Source organism: Scyliorhinus torazame, chromosome 16 (genome assembly GCF_047496885.1).
Source record: "Scyliorhinus torazame isolate Kashiwa2021f chromosome 16, sScyTor2.1, whole genome shotgun sequence".
NCBI lineage: Eukaryota > Metazoa > Chordata > Chondrichthyes > Carcharhiniformes > Scyliorhinidae > Scyliorhinus > Scyliorhinus torazame.
Window position 1 is genome coordinate 4,961,430 of NC_092722.1, and position 21,756 is coordinate 4,983,185.

The following is a 21,756-nucleotide window of genomic DNA, read 5'->3' on the forward strand; positions in this document are numbered from 1 at the left end:
GGAGATATCAGCATCTTTCAGTCTGTCACACACCCTGGAAACTTAGCACTCCGGAAGATCATGTTTGACCTGGTGTTGTGGATCCCCCTCTCCTTTCAGTCCACCATTGGGGTTTTGCTGCCCAGACTCTTGACCCTGCCCTCACTCCGTGAATCTCGCCACTGTTTTCTCCTGAATAACGCTCTTTAAAACCTGCCTCTTCGACTAAACATTTAATCACATCCCATCGTTTCTTCTTGGTGTGTCTGATTACAGTCCTGTGAAGTGCCTTTTGGCGTTCCAGGTGCTATATGAATGTGAGTTGTTGTAAATATTCATGTAAAGTGTAAACTATACTGAAAGCTGCACTGATCTTTACAATAGCAACATTTGTACCCAAATGTGACATCTGTAAATAAGAAAAAAAACTGTTCTGTAGCCATAAGAAAATCACATTTATTTAAATACTTTAGGCAATATTTCACTCACCAAAATATTTCAAAAGAGATTTAATTTAAAAAATACTTTTGAAGCAGGTTTACATTAGTTTCTTTTGCACAATGCATTATTTTACAAAGTGCTTGACAATAGGTTAGGCAAAGCATTTCACTGACTTCATTCAATGGTCAGATGCCCAGTTGAATTTTACATTCAAATCCAAGGCCTGCTGGCGTATTAACACTCTGATCGAAGAGTTAAATTACAACCGTTAGGGAAATGCGTTTAACTGAATCAGAATTTCTGCTTGCAGAGGTCAAACTTACAGATGATGGTCCAGGTGCTAATTCTCACTCACCAGCCCCCAGAATAAGTCGGACAGTGCTATAGTGATACTGTATGTGTGCTCTTAACTTTGACTTGTGCTCCTATACAGTGAGGTTCCACACCAGGAGCAGGAGCACCCCCCCCGCCCCAAAGGCATAGTGGGTTTTTCTCAACATTTCTGGTCAGCTACTCACAGCATCCACCTTCCAGTGATGAGAAATTTCAGTTACGTGGGTCGATTGGATGCTGTCTTCCTTAAAGAAGAGAAGATTGGGTGGAGATTTCATCGAGGATGTTCAAAATGGTGACAGGTCTGGACAGAGTGGATTGGGAGGAACTATTTGTATTGGTGGGAGGGTTGAGACACTGATTTGAGGTGACTGGCAAAAAAGAAGCAATGACGACACGTGGAAAAAATCTTTTCAACGCAGTGAGTGGTCAGGAGGGGGAAGATGCCGATTCAATCGTGGCTTTCGAAAGGGAATTGAATAAGCAACTGAAGCAAGGGGGGTGGGGGGCTATGGGGAAAGGGCTGGGAAACGGGACTGGCTGTAAACATTCTATGATTCAATGATTCCCCAGCTGAGAGAATAGATCCAAGACCAGTTCCAAAGCCGCTCTGAAATGTATCCCTGGAAGATGCTTAAAGCTATCCCATGGTGGATGGTTGTCTTTTACACATTGCTGCAAAACAGTTTTAGGTTCATTCTTGCTCACAATTGACAATAAGTGGCAGAAACCAGGATCACACATTTAAGTAACAGAATAAGGAACTTCCTGAATGCACATCGCGCACTCAAACCAGAGCAACACGTTTGTGAGCTTTACCCTTTACTGCTATTTTCATTCCATTAGTGACTTGACACTACGGCTTGAGATGCAATCTTAAGTTTAAAAACTTGAGGGTGGCACGGTGGTGCAGTGGTTAGCACTGCTGCCTCACGGCACCGAGGTCCCAGGTTCGATTCTGGGTCACTGTCCGTGTGGAGTTTGCACATTCTCCCTGTGTTTGCGTGGGTTTCGCCCCCACAACCCAAAGGATGTGCAGGGTAGGTGAATTGGCCACGCTAAATTGCCCCTTAATTGGAAAAAAATAATTGGGTATTCTAAATTTTTTGGGTTTTTTTTAAGTTTAAAAACTTTTTTTGAGTAAGGAATCCAACTTTTATAATATTTGGTACTTTATATAAGTTTTAATGTAATTAACAAATCAAACATTTCACATATCGAAGCAAAGTCCTTGGTATGTCAGTTAGTCACATGATGTGCTATTCACTGGGCAAGATCTTCCGTCTGTTCACACCGGTGGGATTTTACCTCACGCTGTCGTGCCAAATATTTTCCGACAAAGTTCTTGGCCTGGCAGTGGACATAGGTCGGGAGCTTTAAGCTGGAAAATAGAGTTTGATGTTCTGCAATGCAATCAGGCCCCTGTGGCCTCGAGAATTGTGCAGTCCATCAATAGCCATCTCCGATGAAATGTGTTCACATTTAGTTCACACTGAGGTGGGCCCACGCCTGCTCAGGCTGCTCCTTGCTAGTCACACATTCCTATCGACTGGCCATAGATTCATGTTGGAGTACAGCATCATTGCACAGGTTAATACCCACAAGCAGGAGAATACAGGAAAGAACCTGAGATGAGTTTTAACCAAAGGATAATCGCAACAGATGAAGTTTTATACCAGAGGAATCTGACATGGTGGCTGAGATTCTCTGGCCTCTCAGCGGCGCGAGGCGGCCCACCTTTGGCTGGCTGAGAGATCTTCTGGTGTCGCCACTACCAATAGGATTTCCCATCGAATCCACCCCGCGCCGCTGGGATACACAACGCTGCGGGTGCGCCATCGGCCGGTCCAGAAAATCCCACTGGCGTGAACAGTCGGAAGATCTTGCCCAGTGAACAGCACATCATGTGACTAACTGACATACTCGAAATCACTAAAAGGTTGTGGCTAATATTTATCAAAAACACCATATCTTGTCTCTCCCTTGGTAAATCACACAACATAATTCATGTATAAAATAACCTTAAATACAACAAGAACATGTATTCATGTCACACTTTTAACATAATAAAACATTCCAAGGTGCTTCATGGGAGCAAAACTGGACACAGAGCGACATAAGGCAACATACAGTCAGATGGCCACCGGTTTGGTCAAAATGATGGATTTTAAGGAATAACTTAAAGGAGGAAGGAGAGGTAGAGAGATGGAAAGGTTTAGGGAGGGAATTTGCAGAATACAGGGCCCAGGGATCTGAACACATGGCCCCCAATGGTCGACTGATTAAGCTCAAGGATGTTCAAGAAGCTGTAATTAGGTTGCGGAGGCAGGTCGCGTCCAGGGAAATATTGAAGATACGGACTGGGACAGGGGATGTGGTGTCGGAGCCGGGGAAGATAAATGAGGCGTTTAGGGATTATTATAAGGAGCTGTACAGGGCAGACCTCAGGGGTAAGAGGGGGGCATAGGACGGTCCTCAGATGAACTGGAGTTTCCACAGCTGGAGGATGAGAAGAGGGACCCCTGGGGCTGAGGGAGGTGCTGGATAATATCAGGGGTGTGAAGTCAGGGAAGGCCCCGGGGCCCGATGGCTACCTGGCTGAGTTTTCTAAGGAGTTCACGATGGACCTGGCACCACATCTCTTGGGGGCGTTTAATGATACGCTGGAGAGGGCATTCAACTACAGGCCAGTGAGCCTTACGTCAGTGGTAGGGAAATTACTGGAGAGAATTCTTTGAGACAGGATCTACTCCCATTTGGAAGCAAATGGACATATTAGCGAGAGGCAGCACGGTTTTGTGAAAGGGAGGTCGTGTCTCACTACCTTTATTAAAGTTTTTTGAGGAGGTCACTAAGATGATTGATGCAGGTAGGGCAGTGGATGTTGTCTATATGGACTTCAGTAAGGCCTTTGACAAGGTCCCTCATGGCAGACTGGTACAAAAGGTGAAGTCACACGGGATCAGAGGTGAGCTGGCAAGATGGATACAGAACTGGCTAGGTATTAGAAGGCAGAGAGTAGCAATGGAAGGTTGCTTTTCTGATTGGAGGGCTGTGACTAATGGTGTTCCGCACGGATAAGTGCTGGGACCTTTGCTGTTTGTAGTATATATAAATGATTTGGAGGAAACTGTAAGTGGACTGATTAGTAAGTTTGCAAACGACACAAAGGTTGGTGGAATTGCGGATAGCATTGAGGACTGTCAGAGGATACAGCAGGATTTAGATCATTTGGAGACTTGGGCGGAGAGATGGCAGATGGAGTTTAATCAGGACAAATATGAGGTAATGCATTTTGGAAGGTCTAATGCAGGTAGGGAATATACAGTGAATGGTAGAACCCTCAAGAGTATTGACAGTCAGAGAGATCTAGGTGTACAGGTCCACAGGTCACTGAAAGGGGCAACACAGGTGGAGAAGGTAGTCACGAAGGCATACGGCATGCTTGCCTTCATTGGCCGGGGCATTGAGTATGAAAATTGGCAAGTCATGTTGCAGCTGTTTAGAACCTTAGTTAGGCCACACTTGGAGTATAGTGTTCAATTCTGGTTGCCACACTACCAGAAGGATGTGGGGGCTTTAGAGAGGATGCAGAAGAGATTTACCAGGATGTTGCCTGGTATGGTGGGCATTAGCTATGAGGAGAGGTTGAATAAACTCGGTTTGTTCTCACTGGAACAACGGAGGTTGAGGGGCGACCTGATAGAGGTATACAAAATTATGAGGGGCATAGACAGAGTGGATAGTCGGAGACTTTTCCCCAGGGTAGAGGGGCCAATTACTTGGGGGCATAGATTTAAGGTGCGAGGGGCAAGGTTGAGAGGAGATGTACGAGGCAAGTTTTTTACACAGAGGGTAGTGGGTGCCTGGAACTCGCTGCCGGAGGAGGTGGTGGAAGCCGGGACGATAGTGACGTTTAAGGGACATCTTGACAAATACATGAATAGGATAGGAATAGAGGGATACGGACCCCAGAAGTGTAAAAGACTTTAGTTTAGACGGGCAGCATGGTCAGCACAGGTTTGGAGGGCCGAAGGGCCTGTTCCTGTGCTGTACTTTTCTTTGTTCTTTGGGTGGATTGGCGGTACCTGTTTATGTCCTGGGAAGGTTTGGGTTTGGGCCCAAGTTTGTGGCATGGGTGCGCCCTGTTATATGTGGCACTGAGGGTGAGTGTGCGGACCAATGACAGGGCTTCACGGAACTTTGAACTACACAGGGGAACAAGGCAGGGGTACCCGCTGTCGCCATTGCTGTTTGCACTGGCTATAGAGCCTCTGGCAATGGCTCTTAGGGGGTAGGCAGAGTGGTGAAGGATTACAAGGGGATGAAAGGGAGTACCGAGTGTCGCTCTATGCTGACGACCTACTATTGTATGTTTTGGGCCCCCCTGGAGAGCATGGAGTGGATCATGGGGCTGTTAGGGGAGTTTTGGGCGTTCTTGGGATATAAGTTAAATGTAGGGAAAAGCGAAGTGTTCCCAGTGAATGAGTTGGGGCGGCGAGCTAATTTAGGGGGGGATGCCATTTAAGGTGGCCAGAGACAGGTTTAGATACCTGGGGATTCATGTAGCGAGGGAATGGGTAACGCTTCACAAATGGAATTTAACAAAACTGGTGGATGAGGATCTCAAGAGGTGGGACTTGCTGCACTTGACATTGGCAGGGAGGGTCCAAGTGGTGAAGATGAATATTCTGCCGAGGTTCCTGTTCATATTCCAGACACTCCTGATCTTTATACCGAAGGCCTTCTTTCAGAAACTGGACACAATTATTTCAGACTTTGAATGGGCAGGGAAGGTGCCAAGGGTTAAGAGGACCCTGTTGCAGAGGCAGCAGGGAGGGTTACAGAGGGCAAGAACGGGGGGGTTCTTTCAGGGGGTGGCAGATCAGTGTGAGACGTGCGGACAGGGACCAGCGAATCACGCACGTATATTCTGGGGCTGCGAGAAGCTAGCGAGATTCTGGGCGGGTGTGTTTGCGGACCTAGCAAGGATAGTGGGGGAGGAGGTTGAGCCAGACCCTTTGGTGGCAATATTTGGGATATCGGAGAAGCCAGAGCTGATGGAGAGGAGGAAGGCCAACGTTGTGGCCTTCGCCTCTCTGATTGCCCGGCGAAGAATTTTATTGGAGCGACAATCAGCAAATCCACCGGGGGTAGCGGCCTGGCTGGGGGAGCAATGCCACCGGGGGTAGCGGCTGGCTGATGGGCAATGCCACCGGGGGTAGCGGCCTGGCTGGGTGAGCAATGCCACCGGGGGTAGCGGCCTGGCTGGGTGAGCAATGCCACCGGGGGTAGCGGCCTGGCTGGGTGAGTAATGCCACCGGGGGTAGCGGCCTGGCTGGGGGAGCAATGCCACCGGGGGTAGCGGCCTGGCTGGGTGAGCAATGCCACCGGGGGTAGCGGCCTGGCTGGGGGAGCAATGCCACCGGGAGTAGCGGCCTGGCTGGGTGAGCAATGCCACCGGGGGTAGCGGCCTGGCTGGGTGAGCAATGCCACCGGGGTAGCGGCCTGACTGGGTGAGCAATGCCACCGGGAGTAGCGGCCTGGCTGGGTGAGCAATGCCACCGGGGTAGCGGCCTGACTGGGTGAGCAATGCCACCGGGAGTAGCGGCCTGGCTGGGTGAGCAATGCCACCGGGGGTAGCGGCCTGGCTGGGGAATTTATATGTCTTTCTTCGGCTGGAAAACATCAAATACGAGTTAAGGTGTTCAGCGGACTGTTTCGAGGCGAGGTGGGGGACATTCGTGACTGTGTTTGATGAGTTGTTCATCACAGGAGCGTAAGGGGAGGAGAGAGCGGGAGGGCGAAAAAGGGGAACAATTTGTACAAACTGTATAGTTGTGTGTTGAGAAGTTTGTTTCCCAAATTGTTTATATGTTGTAATCTTTCACATGTGGCAAACAATGGTTAGCATTGTTGCTTCACAGCTCCCGGGACCCGGGTTCAATTCCCGCTTGAGTCACTGTCTGTGTGGAGTCTGCACGTTCTCCCCGTGTCTGCGTGGGTTTCCTCCCGGTGCTCCGGTTTCCTCCCACAAGTCCCGAAAAGCGTGCTGTTAGGTGAATTGGACATTCTGAATTCTCCGTGTACCCGAACAGGCGGCGGAATGTGGCGACTAGGGGATTTTCCCAGTAACTTCATTGCAGTCTTAATGTAAGCCTACTTGTGACACTAATAAAGATTATTATTATTATTACATGCGTTTGGAAGAAAATACATTTTTTTAAAAGGTGTGCATAGATATCTTGGGAGGGTTGTCGAGCTGGAGGAGATGGCAGTGATAGGGTGTGAGGCCCATGGAGATGTTTGCAAACAAGATTGAGAATTTTAAAATTGAGGCGTGACCAGGATCCAATGTAAGTCAGCGAGCACAGGGGACAGGTGAACGAGACTTGGTTCAAGTTAGCACAGGGCAGGAGAGTTTTGGATGTTCTCACGTTTACAGAGGGTGGGAAGCCGACCAGGTGTGCATTGGAACAGTCAAGGCAAGAGGTAACAGAGGCAATAATGAGGGTTTCAGCAGCAGGGTTGGACAATGTGACAGAGGTGGAAATAAGCAGTCTTGGTGATGTGGCAGATATATGGTCAGAAGCTCATCTCGCAGTCAAATTCAATACGAGGAGTCTAGGTTCAACATTGGACAGCTGTTGATATCTGCCTCCTCCAAAATCTCCAGCAGCGGGAATGGTGTCCTGCAACTGACACGATGCCCGGCGCAAGAATCTTTGGGGGCCCACATCCCCCACCTTCAGGGCACCTGGAAAATTCAGTCCGATCTCCAACAAAATGGATACAATCAGTCAGCAATGGTTCCAGATCTTGTGCAAGGATGAGCCTGATACAGGTTAAGGTGGTGCACAGGATGCATTTGACTCGGGCGAGAATGAGTGAGTTCTTTCAGGGGGTAGCAGATGAGTGTGAGAGGTGTGGGCAGGGGCCAGTGAATCACGTTCACATGTTTTGGGGTTGTGAAAAATTGGGAAGATTCTGGGCGGGAGTGTTCGCGGTCTTAGCCAGGATAGGGGAGGAGGAGGTGGACCCAGACCTTTGATGGCGAAATTTGGGGTTTCAGAGAAGCCGGAGCTCATGGAGAGGAGGGAGGCCGGTGTCGTGGCCTTCGCATCTCTGATTGCATGGCGGCTAATTTTGCTGGAGTGGCGGTATTGCCACCGGGGGTAGTGGTTTGGTTGGGTGACCTGTACAACTTCCTGTGGTTAGAGAAGATAAAGTATGAGTTAAGGGGCTCTTCAGGGGGGTTTGAGGAAAGTGGGGATATTTGTGACCGTGTTTGAGGGGCTGTTCGTCGCGGGAGAGGGTGTTTAAAAAGGGAAATATCTGCACAGACTGTATAGTTGATTGCTGGGAAGTATGTTTCCCGGGTGTTTATTCGCTGTAACCTGTTTTGATACATGTTTGTAATAAAATACATTTTTTTAAAAAGCAATGGTTCCAGATGAAATTACAAACATTCAATGGTAATTAATTTAAATTGAATAGATAAGTCTGTAAACTATACATTGCAATATTATAAAATAAAAATTTTGTTCCCTATTTTAACATTACTGTTAATGTACTTAATGCTGACAGTCATTACACACAAACTGTTAAATGTTCGAATGACAATATTTCAGTGTAAATTTCCAATTATTATGCCTCTCTTCCATGGGTTGCAATGTTAACATCATTGTGAAGTATCGCTTATTGACAAAAAATAATTGACTAATTCAATAATCTGAAATTGAAATCATGTCCAGTTCTAACGAGAATGAACTGATTTTCTCTCCAAATGCAATCAGAGTATTTTAATTTGACAACCCTGATATTTCTGTTCAAAAATGTGCAATATGGTCAGTATCAAAGCTCTAAATATATCGATAAATAAGGTATCAAAATGTATATATTCAATAGCAATGGAGTTATCCCAGCAAACTATAATTTTATAGTTTTTACATTTTTAGTTCAAGAAACTATTGCTTTGTATAAATGTTGTGATATAAAAATAGATGTATTCATTAATGTTTAACACATTGCAGCAAACTGACTGTTTTCATTGCTGTTCATTTACAGTTAGCTCGGAAGAGGCGATTCAATGTCACTCAGAATATGGAAGGGATGTGAAGCCAGCAGGTAGATTCTGATTTTGATGAGGAAGCCATGAGCCTGAGAAAGACAAAAATTATTGTTCAGTGTTTGGCCATTTTAATTAATTCCCTGTTTTATGTTATGTTTTATAGCCTCGTCACATTCACCTCCCCATCTGAAAGACTATAGAAACCCGATCAAGCAAACAATCATGTTTAAAGATACTGTTCATTACCTCTAACTGAATATTGTCACTTTTAAATGGAAGTGGCTGATCCCAACAACCTATAGTTCTAAATGCAACACTTACATAGAACATACAGTGCAGACGGAGGCCATTCGGCCCATCGAGTCTGCACTGACCCACTTAAGCCCTCACTTCTACCCTATCACCGTAGCCCAATAACCCCTCCAACCTTTTTGGTCACTAAGGGCAATTTATCATGTCCAATCCACCTAACCTGCACGTCCTTGTACTGTGGGAGGAAACCGGAGCACCCGGAGGAAACCCATGCAGACACGGGGAGAACGTGCAGACTCCGCACAGACAGTGACCCAACGGGGAATCGAACCTGGGACCCTGGTGCTGTGAAGCCACAGTGCTAACCACTGTGCTACCGTGCTGCCCCAAACTTACCTTTCATCTCTTTCTGCAATTCTCCACAGGAGGATACGATATTGTGACAGGATAGATCGTCACTACAAAGTGTTAATATTAACCAAAGGTTCTTGGAAGTTGTAAACAATGTTTTCTGCTGGAGATATATCTGTCTCACCCAATATGGTGTTGACATTGTAAGAAGGGGTTGAATCCTGCCTGTGCCAAGAACCCAACCTGTCTCAAACAGCACCCAGTGCAGCTAAAGCACCTTCTCAAAGAGGTAAATCAATAATACCTGCTGGAGGCAGTTTGATTTTCACCTCTGGGCTGTATTATTGCAAATATTGTAAAAAAAGAACTCATATAACAACCTGTCAGTTAGAGTAATTAAATGCACAAGCAGCCATTCAAAACAATGCTTGTGCAATTAATTGAAGATTACTTCTTCAATCAAAAACCAGGTCAAATATAATAATTATTAAAATAAATTTAGAGTACCCAATTCATTCTTTTCCAATTAAGGGCCAATTTAGCGGGGCCAATCCATCTACCCTGCACATCTTTGGGTTGTGGGGGTGAGACTTACGCAGACACGGGGAGAATGTGCAAACTCCACACGGACAGTGACCTGGGGCCGGGATCGAACCCGGGTCCTCGGCGCCATGAGGCAGCAGTGCTAACCACTGCGGCACCATGTCACCCCAATACAATAAGTTGTGAGGGAAAGTGAAGAGGAAAATTATTTTGGCCAAAGGAGAACATGAGAATAGAATGGAAATTGACATAAAAGGGAACCCCAAAATCCTCTATCAGTAAGTAAATAGTAAACAGATGGTGAAGAGGGGCGGGCCTATTAATGACACAATGCGGTATATGCTTCGTGCATAGGGCAAGGCTGGAATACTTTAATGACTATTTTGCATTGATGTTTACCAAGAAACAGGATGCCGACAAAATATTGGTATAAGGGCGACACGGTGACACAGTGATTAGCTCTGCTGCCTCACAGCATCAGGGACCCGGGTTCGATGCCGGCCTTGGGTGACTGTGTGGAATTTGCACACTCTCCCCGTGTCTGCGTAGTTTTGCTCCGGGTGCTCCGGTTTCCTCCCACAGTCCAAAGATGCGCAGTTTAGGTGGATTGGCCATGATAAATTGCCCTTAGTGTCCAAAGATGTGCAGGTGAGGTGGATTGGCATTATCAATGTGCAGGATTACAGGGATAGGGTGGGGGAGTGGGCCTAAGTAGAATGCTCTTTCAGCGGGTCAGTGCAGACTCAATGGGCCAAATGGCCTCCTTCTGCACTGTAGGGATTCTATGTTCTTTGTTCTAAGTGGAGATGATAGTGGTAATGGATGGGTACAAAACGGTAGGCAGGATGTAGTGGAAAGGCTGGCTGTACCACAGAGTGGATAAATCACCTTGTCCAGGTAGCTTATATCCTAGGCTATGGAAGGAAGGGGGAGTGTAGATAATATAGATAATTGCAATAATCTTCCCTAGATGCAGATCAGGTGCCAGAGGATTGGAAAGTGGCAAATGGGATCCACTTGTTCAAGGAAGAGCACATGGGCATTCCTGCCGGCCATTGAAGCTCAACATCAGTGGAGGGTAAGGTTTCATAAACAATAATCAGGGCAAACATTAACACTTGGAGTGATTTGAGTTAATAAAGGTGAGCCAGCATGGATTTGTAAAAGGCATATTGTGTTTGACTACTTTAGTTGAAATTTTGCATGAAGTAACAAAGAACGTTGAAGGGAATGCAGTGGATGTTGTCGATATGGTTTTGAAGAAAGTGTTTGACAAAGTACCATATGAAAGGCTGAATAAAAAAACTGAAGCTCATGGAATAGGAGGGTCAGTGTCAGCTTGGACAAAAAATTGGCTTAAGTACAGAAAACAACGAGTCATAGTAAATGGACTGGACATAGTAAATCAGACTGGAGTTTGGTAGACAGTGGTATTCCCCTCGGCTGTTGGCTAGAAACATGACTTTTTAAATATATTTAAGTGATTTGGATATTGGAATGGAGTGTAACCCCAGTGTGTGCGTGGGTTTCCTCCGGGTGCTCCGGTTTCCTCCCACAGTCCAAAGATGTGCAGGTTAGGTGGATTGGCCATGCTAAATTGCCCTTAGTGTCCAAAATTGCCCTTAGTGTTGGGTGGGGTTACTGGGTTATGGGGATAGGGTGGAGGCGTTGACCTTGGGTAGGGTGCTCTTTCCAAGAGCCGGTGCAGACTCGATGGGAAGAATGGCCTCCTTCTGCACTGTAAATTCTATGAAAGTCTATGAAAGTAACATTTCTGAATTTGCCAATGATAACTAACTTGGCGGACTGGCAAACATTAACGATGATACCAATTGACATTGATGAGCTAACGGAAAGGCCAGACAGTGTCAGGTGGAATTTAATACAGAGAAGTGTGAGGTAATGCATTTTGATAGGATGGATTGGGAGAGGCAATACAGACTTAATGGCACAGCTCTAGAGTGTTCAGGCACAGAGGAACCTGGTGATGACAGGACATATTGAGAGCATACTTAGCAAACAATCTTGAGTTTCATAAATGGGGGTACTGGATGCACAGAGAGGTTATGCTGACATTTTATGAAGCTCTGGTTAGGCCACATCTAGAGGCCTGCATTCAGATAAGGTCACCACACTTTCGGAAGTATGGGAAGGTGCAGAGGAGATTTTCCAGTATGGCTCCAGAGGAGAGGGGATTTAGCTACAAGGTTTGGTCGGAGAAGCTGAGAATGTTCTCCTTGGAGCAAAGGAGGTTGAGGAAAGGTCAGGTAAACAAAACAAAAAGCTGTCCTCGCTAACTGATGATACAAGGACCAGGGGACACAGACTTAAGGTTTTGGGCAAGAGACGCATGAGGGATGTGAGGGAGAACATTTCAAACATATGGCAAAGACCTGGAGCTCACTGCCTACAAGGATAGTTATGATGTGGAGATGCCGGCATTGGACTGGGGTGAGATCAGTAAGAAGTTTTACAACACCAGGTTAAAGTCCAATAGGTTTGTTTCGATGTCACTAGCTTTCGGAGCGCTGCTCCTTCCTCAGGTGAATGCTGGATCTGTAAAGATTTAATCACCTGCGAATGCTCGCATTCTAAGCATTGTCTGGCATCTTTGAATCTGTCTATATATATGTTTCTGGAACATACCTCTTCATTCACCTGAGGAAGGAGCAGCGCTCCGAAAGCTAGTGATTCCAAACAAACCTGTTGGACTTTAACCTGGTGTTGTAAGACTTCTTACAAGGATAGTGGAAGTGGAGAAGAGCAATGATTTTGAAAATAAATGGAATTAGCATCTGAGGAAAATAAACTTACACGATTATGTGGATAGAGCAAGGTGACTAGATTATTCTACAAAGAGCTGGCGTGGAACTAATGGGCTGAAAGGCCGCCTGTACTATAATGAGTTGGACTAGTTAAAGTCCAGTTGGAGGCTGCACGTTCTCCCCGTGTCTGCGTGGGTTTCCTCCGGGTGCTCAGGTTTCCTCCCACAGTCCAAAGACGTGCAGGTTAGGTGGATTGGCCATGCTAAATTGCCCTTAGTGACCAAAAAGGTCAGGAGGGGTTATTGGGTTACGGGGTTAGGGTGGAAGTGAGGGTTTAAGTAGGCCGGTGCAGACTCAATGGGCCGAATGGCCTCCTTCTACACTGTATGTTCTATGTTATCCAGTCAATGTTGCTGTACATATAATTTATTCAGTATAGAAATTTGTTATTTTCAAGTTCAGCATTCAAATTTACAAAAGTACAATATTATATGGTCATTTCACTATTGTCACCCTCCCAATCTATAGACTGAGCACTATAGCACAGCAGCACTGATACACTCATCCGTAATCCATAATTCTCCAATTTGAGAACATCATAGTTTAAAACAATTATACCATGTCTTTACGCAATAATAACTGTGAAAAGATACCGAGTGCTATTAATTTCCGAGCCTGGAAATCCTTTGTATCGAGTTCATTTGTTATGTTAATAGAGACAATCTCCCGGCTATTTAATTCAATCATTTAAGTGTTCAGACAATGCAATTGCTGGACTAACAGGTCATATCCTTGATCCGTTGTGAATCCTTACAATTGTTCACTAAAATATCAAATGATTTTTCCAAAAGGTACCAAAATCCATTTTCAGTAGGTCTGAGATGCTGACTGATGTTTGAAATGAGGGGACTGAGGCGGGGTGAAACTTATTTGGCAATCTGCTTTCAACTGGAACAATTCTTGCTGATGAGGTTGCTGCACTAGTGACGTGTTGCTCACTAAGAGCCCTGTAGTTAAAAAACACCTAACTGAGCTTCACAGTCAGGAGGCTGCCTGACACTATTTACCCATCGGAGTTGGGGTGGATGGATCATCACTTAGATGGGCGGCTCCTTGGAGTTTTTCCATAGAAAATGGAATGGAAAGAAAGGGTTAGCTCATCATTCACAGGTGGAGCCAGAAGGATTTTTATAGAGGCGCGGGGGGTAAAAAACGATAAAGGAATATGCATCATGCTTACCCTTGAAGATATCCTAAGCCGAGGGGGATGGCTCCGAGGGATTAAACACTGGGAAAGAAAGGAGAAAAATGGGAAAAAAGCCAAAGATGCCATTAGAAATATTCTGCATGAACAGTAATTATAAGGACAGTGAATTAACCCAGCTATAAAATGATTCCCCTGTAATGAGCTGCAGGATTTTCCAGGCCACAAAAACAATCTCAGGTTGGCAATGACAGTTTAATAGTGTGCGCACAAATCAGCTTTTTAGCAGCTGATGAAACACAGATCGGTTCCATCACTACAAACTTTTATCAAAGTTTTAGCACAAAAGGAGAAATGTTTGGAATCTGCAGGCAATGCTTCTGCTGGACAGAAATCTGTTCTGCCCAATGTGGCCGAGGATTCAGACCAGTGTCATTCAGGAACTCAACAAGCCTGAATAACACCCAGTGCAGAGGCAGCAAGTACTGGAAAAGTTTAAAAAAACAATCCATCTTTGGAGCTAACTATTTTTCAGGACCAACGCAAGCCACAAGTTCACTGACGTTTTGTCAGGCCTTCACACTGACTTTCCTGCACTGTCTTTATACAAACAGACACGCAAACATATGAAGTAGGAGCAGAAGGAGGCCATTCAGCCCCTCGAGCCTGCTCTGCCATTCAATAAGAGCGTGGCTGATATGTTTGTGTTGGGTTCCACGTTCCCAACGACCCCTAATGACCTCTGGTCCCCTTACCCAGCAAGAATCTATCTACTTCCACCGTAAAAATATTCAGTGACCCCCCCCCCCACCACCTCCACCACTTTCTGAGGTAGAGGGTTCCAAATCGCACAGCCTTCTGAGAGAACAAATCCCCTTTTCGCTGCCCGATAAGGGTGTCCCCTAATTTTAAAACAGTGCCCCCCTAATTCTGGGCTCACCCACAAGAGGAAACATCCTTTCCATGTCCACCTTGTCAAGGCCGTTTAGAATCTTAGATACTTCAATCAAGTCACCTCTCACTCTTCTAAACTCCAGGAGAACAAGCCCAGTCTATTTCACCTTTCACCCGCTCATTCCAGGCATCAATCTAGTCGACCTCCTCTGGACCACCTCCAACGCATTTACACCCTTTCTTAAATAAGGAGACCAAAACTGCACACAGTATCCCAGATGTGGTCCCACCACTGCCCTGTATATCTGAAGCATAACATCCTTACCTTTATGCTCAAATCCTCTCATAATAAAGAATAGTATACAACTAGCCTAATTAATTATTTACTGCACCGGCACACCAACATTTTGTGAATCATGCACAAGAACATTTAGATCCCTCTGCACCTCAGAATTATGCAGCCATTCTTCATTTTAGTAATATTCTGCTTTTTTATTCTTCCTGCCAAAGTGAACAACTTCACATTTTCCCACATTATACTCCATCTGCCAGATTTTCCCCAATAGCCCAACTTATCTATATCTGTCTGCAATATCCATATATCCTCTTCACAACATACTTTCCTACCTATCTTTGTGTTATCTACAAATTTAGCTATCATACTTTCACTCTCCTCATCTAAATCATTGATTTTAAAAAGTTGAGGCACCAGCACAGACCCCTGTGGGACTCCACTCATCACATCCTCCAATCAGATAAACACCCATTTATGCATACCCTCTGTTTTTTTGTCAGCCAGTCAATCTTCTCTCCAGGATAATATGTTCCCCCTCACACCCTGAACTATTATGTTCCACAACAAGCTATGCTGTGGCACCTTACCAAATGCCTTCTGGAAATCCAAGTACAGTACATCTACAGGCTCCCCTTTATCCACAGCACATGTTACTCCGTCAAAGAACTCCAATAAATTGGTTAAACATGATTCCCCTTTCTGAAAAACATACTGCCTCTTCCCCTTTACCCTGAGTTTCTCTAAGTGCCCAGCTTTAATGACTGATTCTCACACCTTCCCCATGACAGACGGCAAGCTAATTATCCTTTAATTTCCTGTTTTCTGTCTCACTCCCTTCTTGAATAGAGGAGTTATATTTGCTACTTTCCAATCTGATGCAACCTTTCCAGAATCTGCCGAATTTTGGAAAATTAACACCAACACATCTACTATCTCATTAACCACCTCTTTTAAGACCCTAGGATGAAGTCCATCTGGACCCGGAGATTTGTCAGCCGCAACTCCATCAGTTTTCTCAGTATCGCTTCTTTAGTGATTGTAATTCCACCGAGTTCCTCTCTCCCCTCCACCTCCTGATGTACAGCTATCACTGGAATGCTTTTTGTATCTTCTACAGCGAAGACAGAAGCAAAATATTTGTTCATTTCATCTACCATTTCCTTATTATCCACTATTAACTCTCCAGAGGACCAACACTCACTTAACTTACTCTTGTCTGATTTAATAACCTGTAGAAACTCTTGCTTTCCTTCTTTACATTTCTAGCTAGCTTATTTCTCTAATTTATTTCTCCTGATTAACATTCTTTGTATTCTGACTAATCATTTGACCTGCCACTCAAATTTGTGCAGTTATGCAGCTCCAGGGAACACCAGGAGGCACAGAGGGTCTTCTTATGGACATGTCCCCTCTCAATAGTATCTCTGTCCTCAAGTATTATGTTTACCTGAAGTTTCAAATAGTATAGAGCAAGTTTATTTTCTCTTCGATCTGCCGTATATGCTGGAAGGCCATGTACAGTAACAGAATTCGAGGACTAGTGATCTAGAGGCATGAGTTCAAATCCCACCAAAGCAGCTGGGGTCATTAAATTCAATTAATTAAATAAATCTGTATTAAAAAGCCAGTATCAATGATGGTGATCACCAAACTATTGATTGTTGTTGAAAATGCATCTGATTCACTAATGTGCTTTAGGGAAGGATCTGGCCTACATGTCACTCTAGACCCACAGCAATGTGGTTGAGCATCAATTGCTCTCTGAAATGGCCCAGCAAGTTGTAATCAAGAAGGTGGTTCGCCGTCTCAAAGGCAATTAGGGTTGGACAATAAATCCCTGCCTTTCCGACAATGCTAACACTCCCTGAAAGAATAAAAAATATAATTCAGGTTTATTGACCAGCACTCCAAGGGGTAGGCTAATAAATTGTGTTTGGATGAAATTTCTAATCGTCCTTTTAAGAAATTTCACCTGAACATGTTAAGTAATTTATTAAGAGAGTTGAGAAACTTCAATCCCCAAAAGGAACATTTCTGGTTCCATACTTTTTGAATTGAAATGGTGTCACTGGTTGACACAAGTCAAACACAACAAATTTAAAGAGGATTATCAACAAGGCTGTACATTTACTAAAGAATCTTTTTTTAAAAATCAGAACATTGACAGTAACAGGTATCTATGAGACCATGTTATTAGCTTTTCTGATGTATATTTTTATTCTCTCAATCTGTATTTGGTCATCTACAATCTTCAGTATATTTTGAAAGCCAAATCTGTTTTTGATTCATTTGAAAAGCCACAGCTCCCCATGCAGGTCAAAGTAAAAGCTGCAACCTTTTCAACTTGATGTGACATCGAAACAAACCTGTTGGACTTTAACCTGGTGTTGTAAGACTTCTTACTTTTCAACATTGTCACAGAATCAATCGTTGGTTTTGCTCAAAAAGCAGTGGAATTGTTTTAACCAAGCATTTTTCAGGGATTGTCTCCAGTAATGGGACGAAGGAAGGAGGGTGACTTCGCAATGCTTGTTCCTTCATCCTGACATGAATCTCCAACAGGCCAGGAAAGATCTGTCAACTCCTTTTTCCCTGGCAAAGAGCCATAGCAACACTTGTCCTCCAGGAGGAGCTTGTGTCGAAGATGGAATTGCAGAGTGGCTCCCCCTTGTGGAGAAGCTAATGGTCCACCAGAATTCTCCAAAAATGTACAATACAGAGCATCTTGATGTCTCAACACCACAGGAGAATGGGGGTTCTCACTCATAATTTCCCAAAGTCAATTGCCAATCTTAGACAATGCCTCTACAAAGGAATGGATATCTCAAGCTCTTAATATCTAACGCAAGAGCAAAGCCATAAGGCCTGGGGGCAAGCAGACAGTTAACGCTCTCAGCCACAGAATGGCAAATGTGCAGAGTACATTTATTTGGATGTACACGTTTACATAAATATAGATAACAGCAGAATCATTTTGTTTGTGCATCTAATATACGATAACCCCAAACTGGTCTCATGTGGCTAATATACAAAGCAGCTGCAGCTCTCGTGAACATTTTAATTTCAGAGCAAATTTGATTCAGCTACAGTATTCCAACAGTCTAGCATAAAATATCAGTGAAATACTGGGTTTAAAGACTCCCATTGACACCTCTTGAACTGCACACACTATTGTAACCGTGTTCACAAGCTCAACACCAAGTACAGTTCAGCCATTTGTGTTTTTGTTATTGTTTTTGGGGTGTGAGCGTTGCTGACAAGGCCAGCAGTGCCTGTCCCTAAGTGTCCCTAAGTGCCCTTGAGAAGATGGTGGTGAACCCAGAAGACCATGGCTGATTCAATTCTGCCTTAACTCCACAGTCCTTCCACCACCCCCCTCCCCCCCACCACCATAACCCTCAAAAACCTTGCAGATCAAAGACCTGTCTAACTCAGCTTTGAATATATTCAATGGTCCAGCCTCCATTGCTCTCCGAGAAAGAGAATTTCAAAGACCACGACTATCTGAGAGAAGAAATTCCTCCTCATCTGCGTATTAAATGGTAGGCCCTTATTTTTAAATTGTGCTAGTTCTAGATTCGCCCACAAGGGGAAACATCCTCTCAGCATTCACCCTGTCAGGTTCCCTCGTATCAAAAAGGTCACCTCCCATTCTTTGAAACTCTAATGGATAGAAGCCCAATTTGCTCAACCTTTCCTCATAAGACAATCCCTTTACCCCAGGTTCAGCCCAGTGAACCCCCTCTGAACACCTTCTTATGTCAGTATGTTCTTCCTTAAATTTGGAAGCGATAATGGCATAGTGGTCATTTTAACTGAACTAGTAATCCACAGGTTCAGATGGTAGCACAGTGGTTAGCACTGTTGCTTCACAGCTCCAGGGTCACAGGTTTGATTCCTGACTTGGTTCACTGTCTGTGGGGAGTCTGCACGTTCTCCCCGTGTCTGCGTGGGCTTCCTCCGGGTGCTCCGGTTTCCTCCCACAGTCCAAAGATGTGCAGGTTAGGTGGATTGGCCATGCTAAATTGCCCTTAGTATCCAAAACGTTAGGTGGGGTTGCTGTGTTACGGGGATACGATGGAGGTGTGGGCTTAAGTAGTGTGCTCTTTCAAAGGGCTGGTGCAGACTCGATGGGCTGAATGGCCTCCATCTGCACTGTAAATTCTCTGATTCTATGATAATGCTCTGGGGACATAGACTTAAGGCTTCAAATCACACCATAAGAGCAGGTGGAATTTAAATTCAATTAATAAAATTTGGAAAGAAAAGCTAGTGGGCGTGATCTGTGACCTCAATTCACTGGTCTTGTCATGCCTTGCAAGGTCTAATGAGATCTCGCACAAAGTGTACGATCTGGATCCCGTCCATTGAGGATGGGAGCCGGATCTGCATATTCAAGTGAGCAGTTAGTCTCACTTGATTATGTCCACACCGATCTACCCAGTGGCCGGGACCTAACAGCCTTGCCTCAGAGACCCCGAGCGGGCACTGTTTAGCACTGGTTCCCACAAACTTGGAACAGGCGTACCGGCAATTGAGGAGGGTCTCCTGAGGCGATTCGGGGGGGGGGGGGGGGGCACTGGGTGGTCGGGTTCTTAACGGGGTGGTACCATTGGGGATGCCACCCGGGCATATAACATTGCCAGCCAGGCACCCTGGCAGTGCCACCTAGGCACCCTGGCAGGGGCACCTTCAGGGTGCCAGGCTGGCAGTGCCAAGGTACCCAGGTGGCATCTTGCCTATGCTGAGGATCGGGCCCAAGGGTGGCCCTGCCCTTATGAGGTGCAGTGCAGAGGCTCAATGACCCCTTATTGGAGAGTTTGGTCATTGGGGTGGTCTAGAGGCTATGGTGGGGGAGTCTAGAGATCGGGCCTGGTCTGCCCTGCATGTGACTCCAGGCCTGAAGTAATGTGGTTGACTCTAAAATGCCCTCTGAAATTTCCTGGCAGACCACTCAGTTCAAGGGCAATTAGGGATGGGCAACGAATGCCGGCCTTATCAGTGACGCCCACATCCCGTGAAAGAATTAAAAAGAGAAACCAAAATTGTAAACAGTAGTCTAGGTGTCGTCTCACCGACGCCCTGTACAGTTGTAGCGAAACTTCACAATTTTATACTCAATCCCCTTCACAATAAAGACAAACTTGAGCCTATGTGAACCACTACATTCCATGTTCGTGTTGGTACACCCACAGTGCCTTTGGGGATTTTGATCCAGAGACTGTGAGGGGTCAATGATATAGTTCCCAATTACGTCAACGTGTGATCTGGAGGGGAAATTTCAGGTGGTAGTTTTACCTATTGCCCCTTTCCTTCTAGTTGATTGAGAGTTCGGATGGTGTGTCAAATGCCCAGTTCATTTGGCTTGAAAGATGCCAACTTACTTCTTTCATGTAGATCTTGACCAAAACAGCGGGAGACCTTGATCATTGACCAAACCAGGCCAACTTTGATGGCAACAGAAATAAAAGCACCAGTCACTGCACCAGCTTCTAGAACGTAAGTTTCATTTAATCCCCATTCAGTGATAACCTTCAGAATAATGGAATAGAAAAAAAAGAGAGATAAACAAAATCGACATGTAAGTAGGAACACCCCGGGAGATTGTAAAGCGTGGAAAGAGGAACTGGGTGCTTATCTAACTAAGCCCACATTTGCTAACTTCTTGCCTGGAATTACAGGTTAATCAACAGTCTGACAGATTGCCTCCTTTCCTAGAACCATAGATATTTCACCGCAGAAAGAGGACATTCGCTCTTTGAGCCTGTGCTCGCTCTTCGAAAGAACTATGCACTTCGCCCCCTCCCTTGATCTTCCCCCATAGTTCTGTAAATTTCTTCCCTTCAAATATTTATCCAGCTCTCATTTCAAAGTTACTATGAATCTGCAACCCCCCACCCCCACCTGGTCATGCTGTGCATTCCAGATTATAATAATTCACACAACGTAGAAGCAATTTTCCTGATATCACTGCTGGTTCTTTTGCCAATCATCGTAAATCTGTCTCCCCAGGTAATTCCTGCAGCTGGACACAGTTTCTCCCGATTTACTCTATTACAGCTCTTCAAGATTTTGAACGTCTCTGATAATTCTCCCCATAACCTCCTCTGCTCTGTTCATGATCATAGCCAAGTTTATACCGGCCAATCAGGCGGTTAATCCATGGTAGTGGGATCCAATGGGTTCCTACAAAACATAGAGGAGGAGCCACTCGCCCCACCAGGCGCGAGTATCGCAGTGGATTTTAACTCAGGTTACAGATTGGAGTATCAGTCTGCACTCGCTAGGACTGTCCGGGACAGGGCTCGAACCTGGCACCTTCTGACTGAGGCTATCAGTAAACCAAAGACTCGCTCCAGTCTTAATTGGTGACGGGAGTCCTTCCCACAAAACAAATCTCGATCCCCTATTCCCAAATCACAGATGATGCAGGAGAAAGTAGACAGGACCAAACAGCTAATACTACAGTGAATGGTGAGCTGATAGTTTAAGCAGCGTCCCATGGCCCAGCATGCGGAAAGAAAGCATTTTAATCCCGAGAGATTTGAGTATCACCCTCACTAACTCCTTCCACTGAGGGAACACCCAGAAGGAACCTAAAATGAGACAGACATGACAAATTAACATT

The 21,756-nt window shown here is 45.2% G+C and overlaps 1 protein-coding gene across 4 annotated transcripts in view; it reads right to left on the reverse strand.

Annotated features, from left to right (window-relative positions):
* Positions 1-410: 410 nt before the first annotated feature.
* Positions 411-21,756, reverse strand: part of LOC140392540 (uncharacterized) — a 71,218-nt gene continuing 49,872 nt past the window's right edge. For 2 of the 4 annotated variants that reach the window (XM_072477818.1, XM_072477817.1), the window contains exons 8-9: positions 20,513-20,660; positions 411-8,913 (exon numbers count right to left, since the gene is read on the reverse strand). In XM_072477818.1, coding sequence (XP_072333919.1) covers positions 8,846-8,913; positions 20,513-20,660 — 216 coding nt within the window. In that variant the 3' untranslated portion in view covers positions 411-8,845. Of the gene's footprint in view, positions 8,914-13,975; positions 14,024-20,512; positions 20,661-21,756 lie in introns of all 4 variants that reach the window. The other 2 variants (XM_072477819.1, XM_072477820.1) reach the window with 2 other exon arrangements.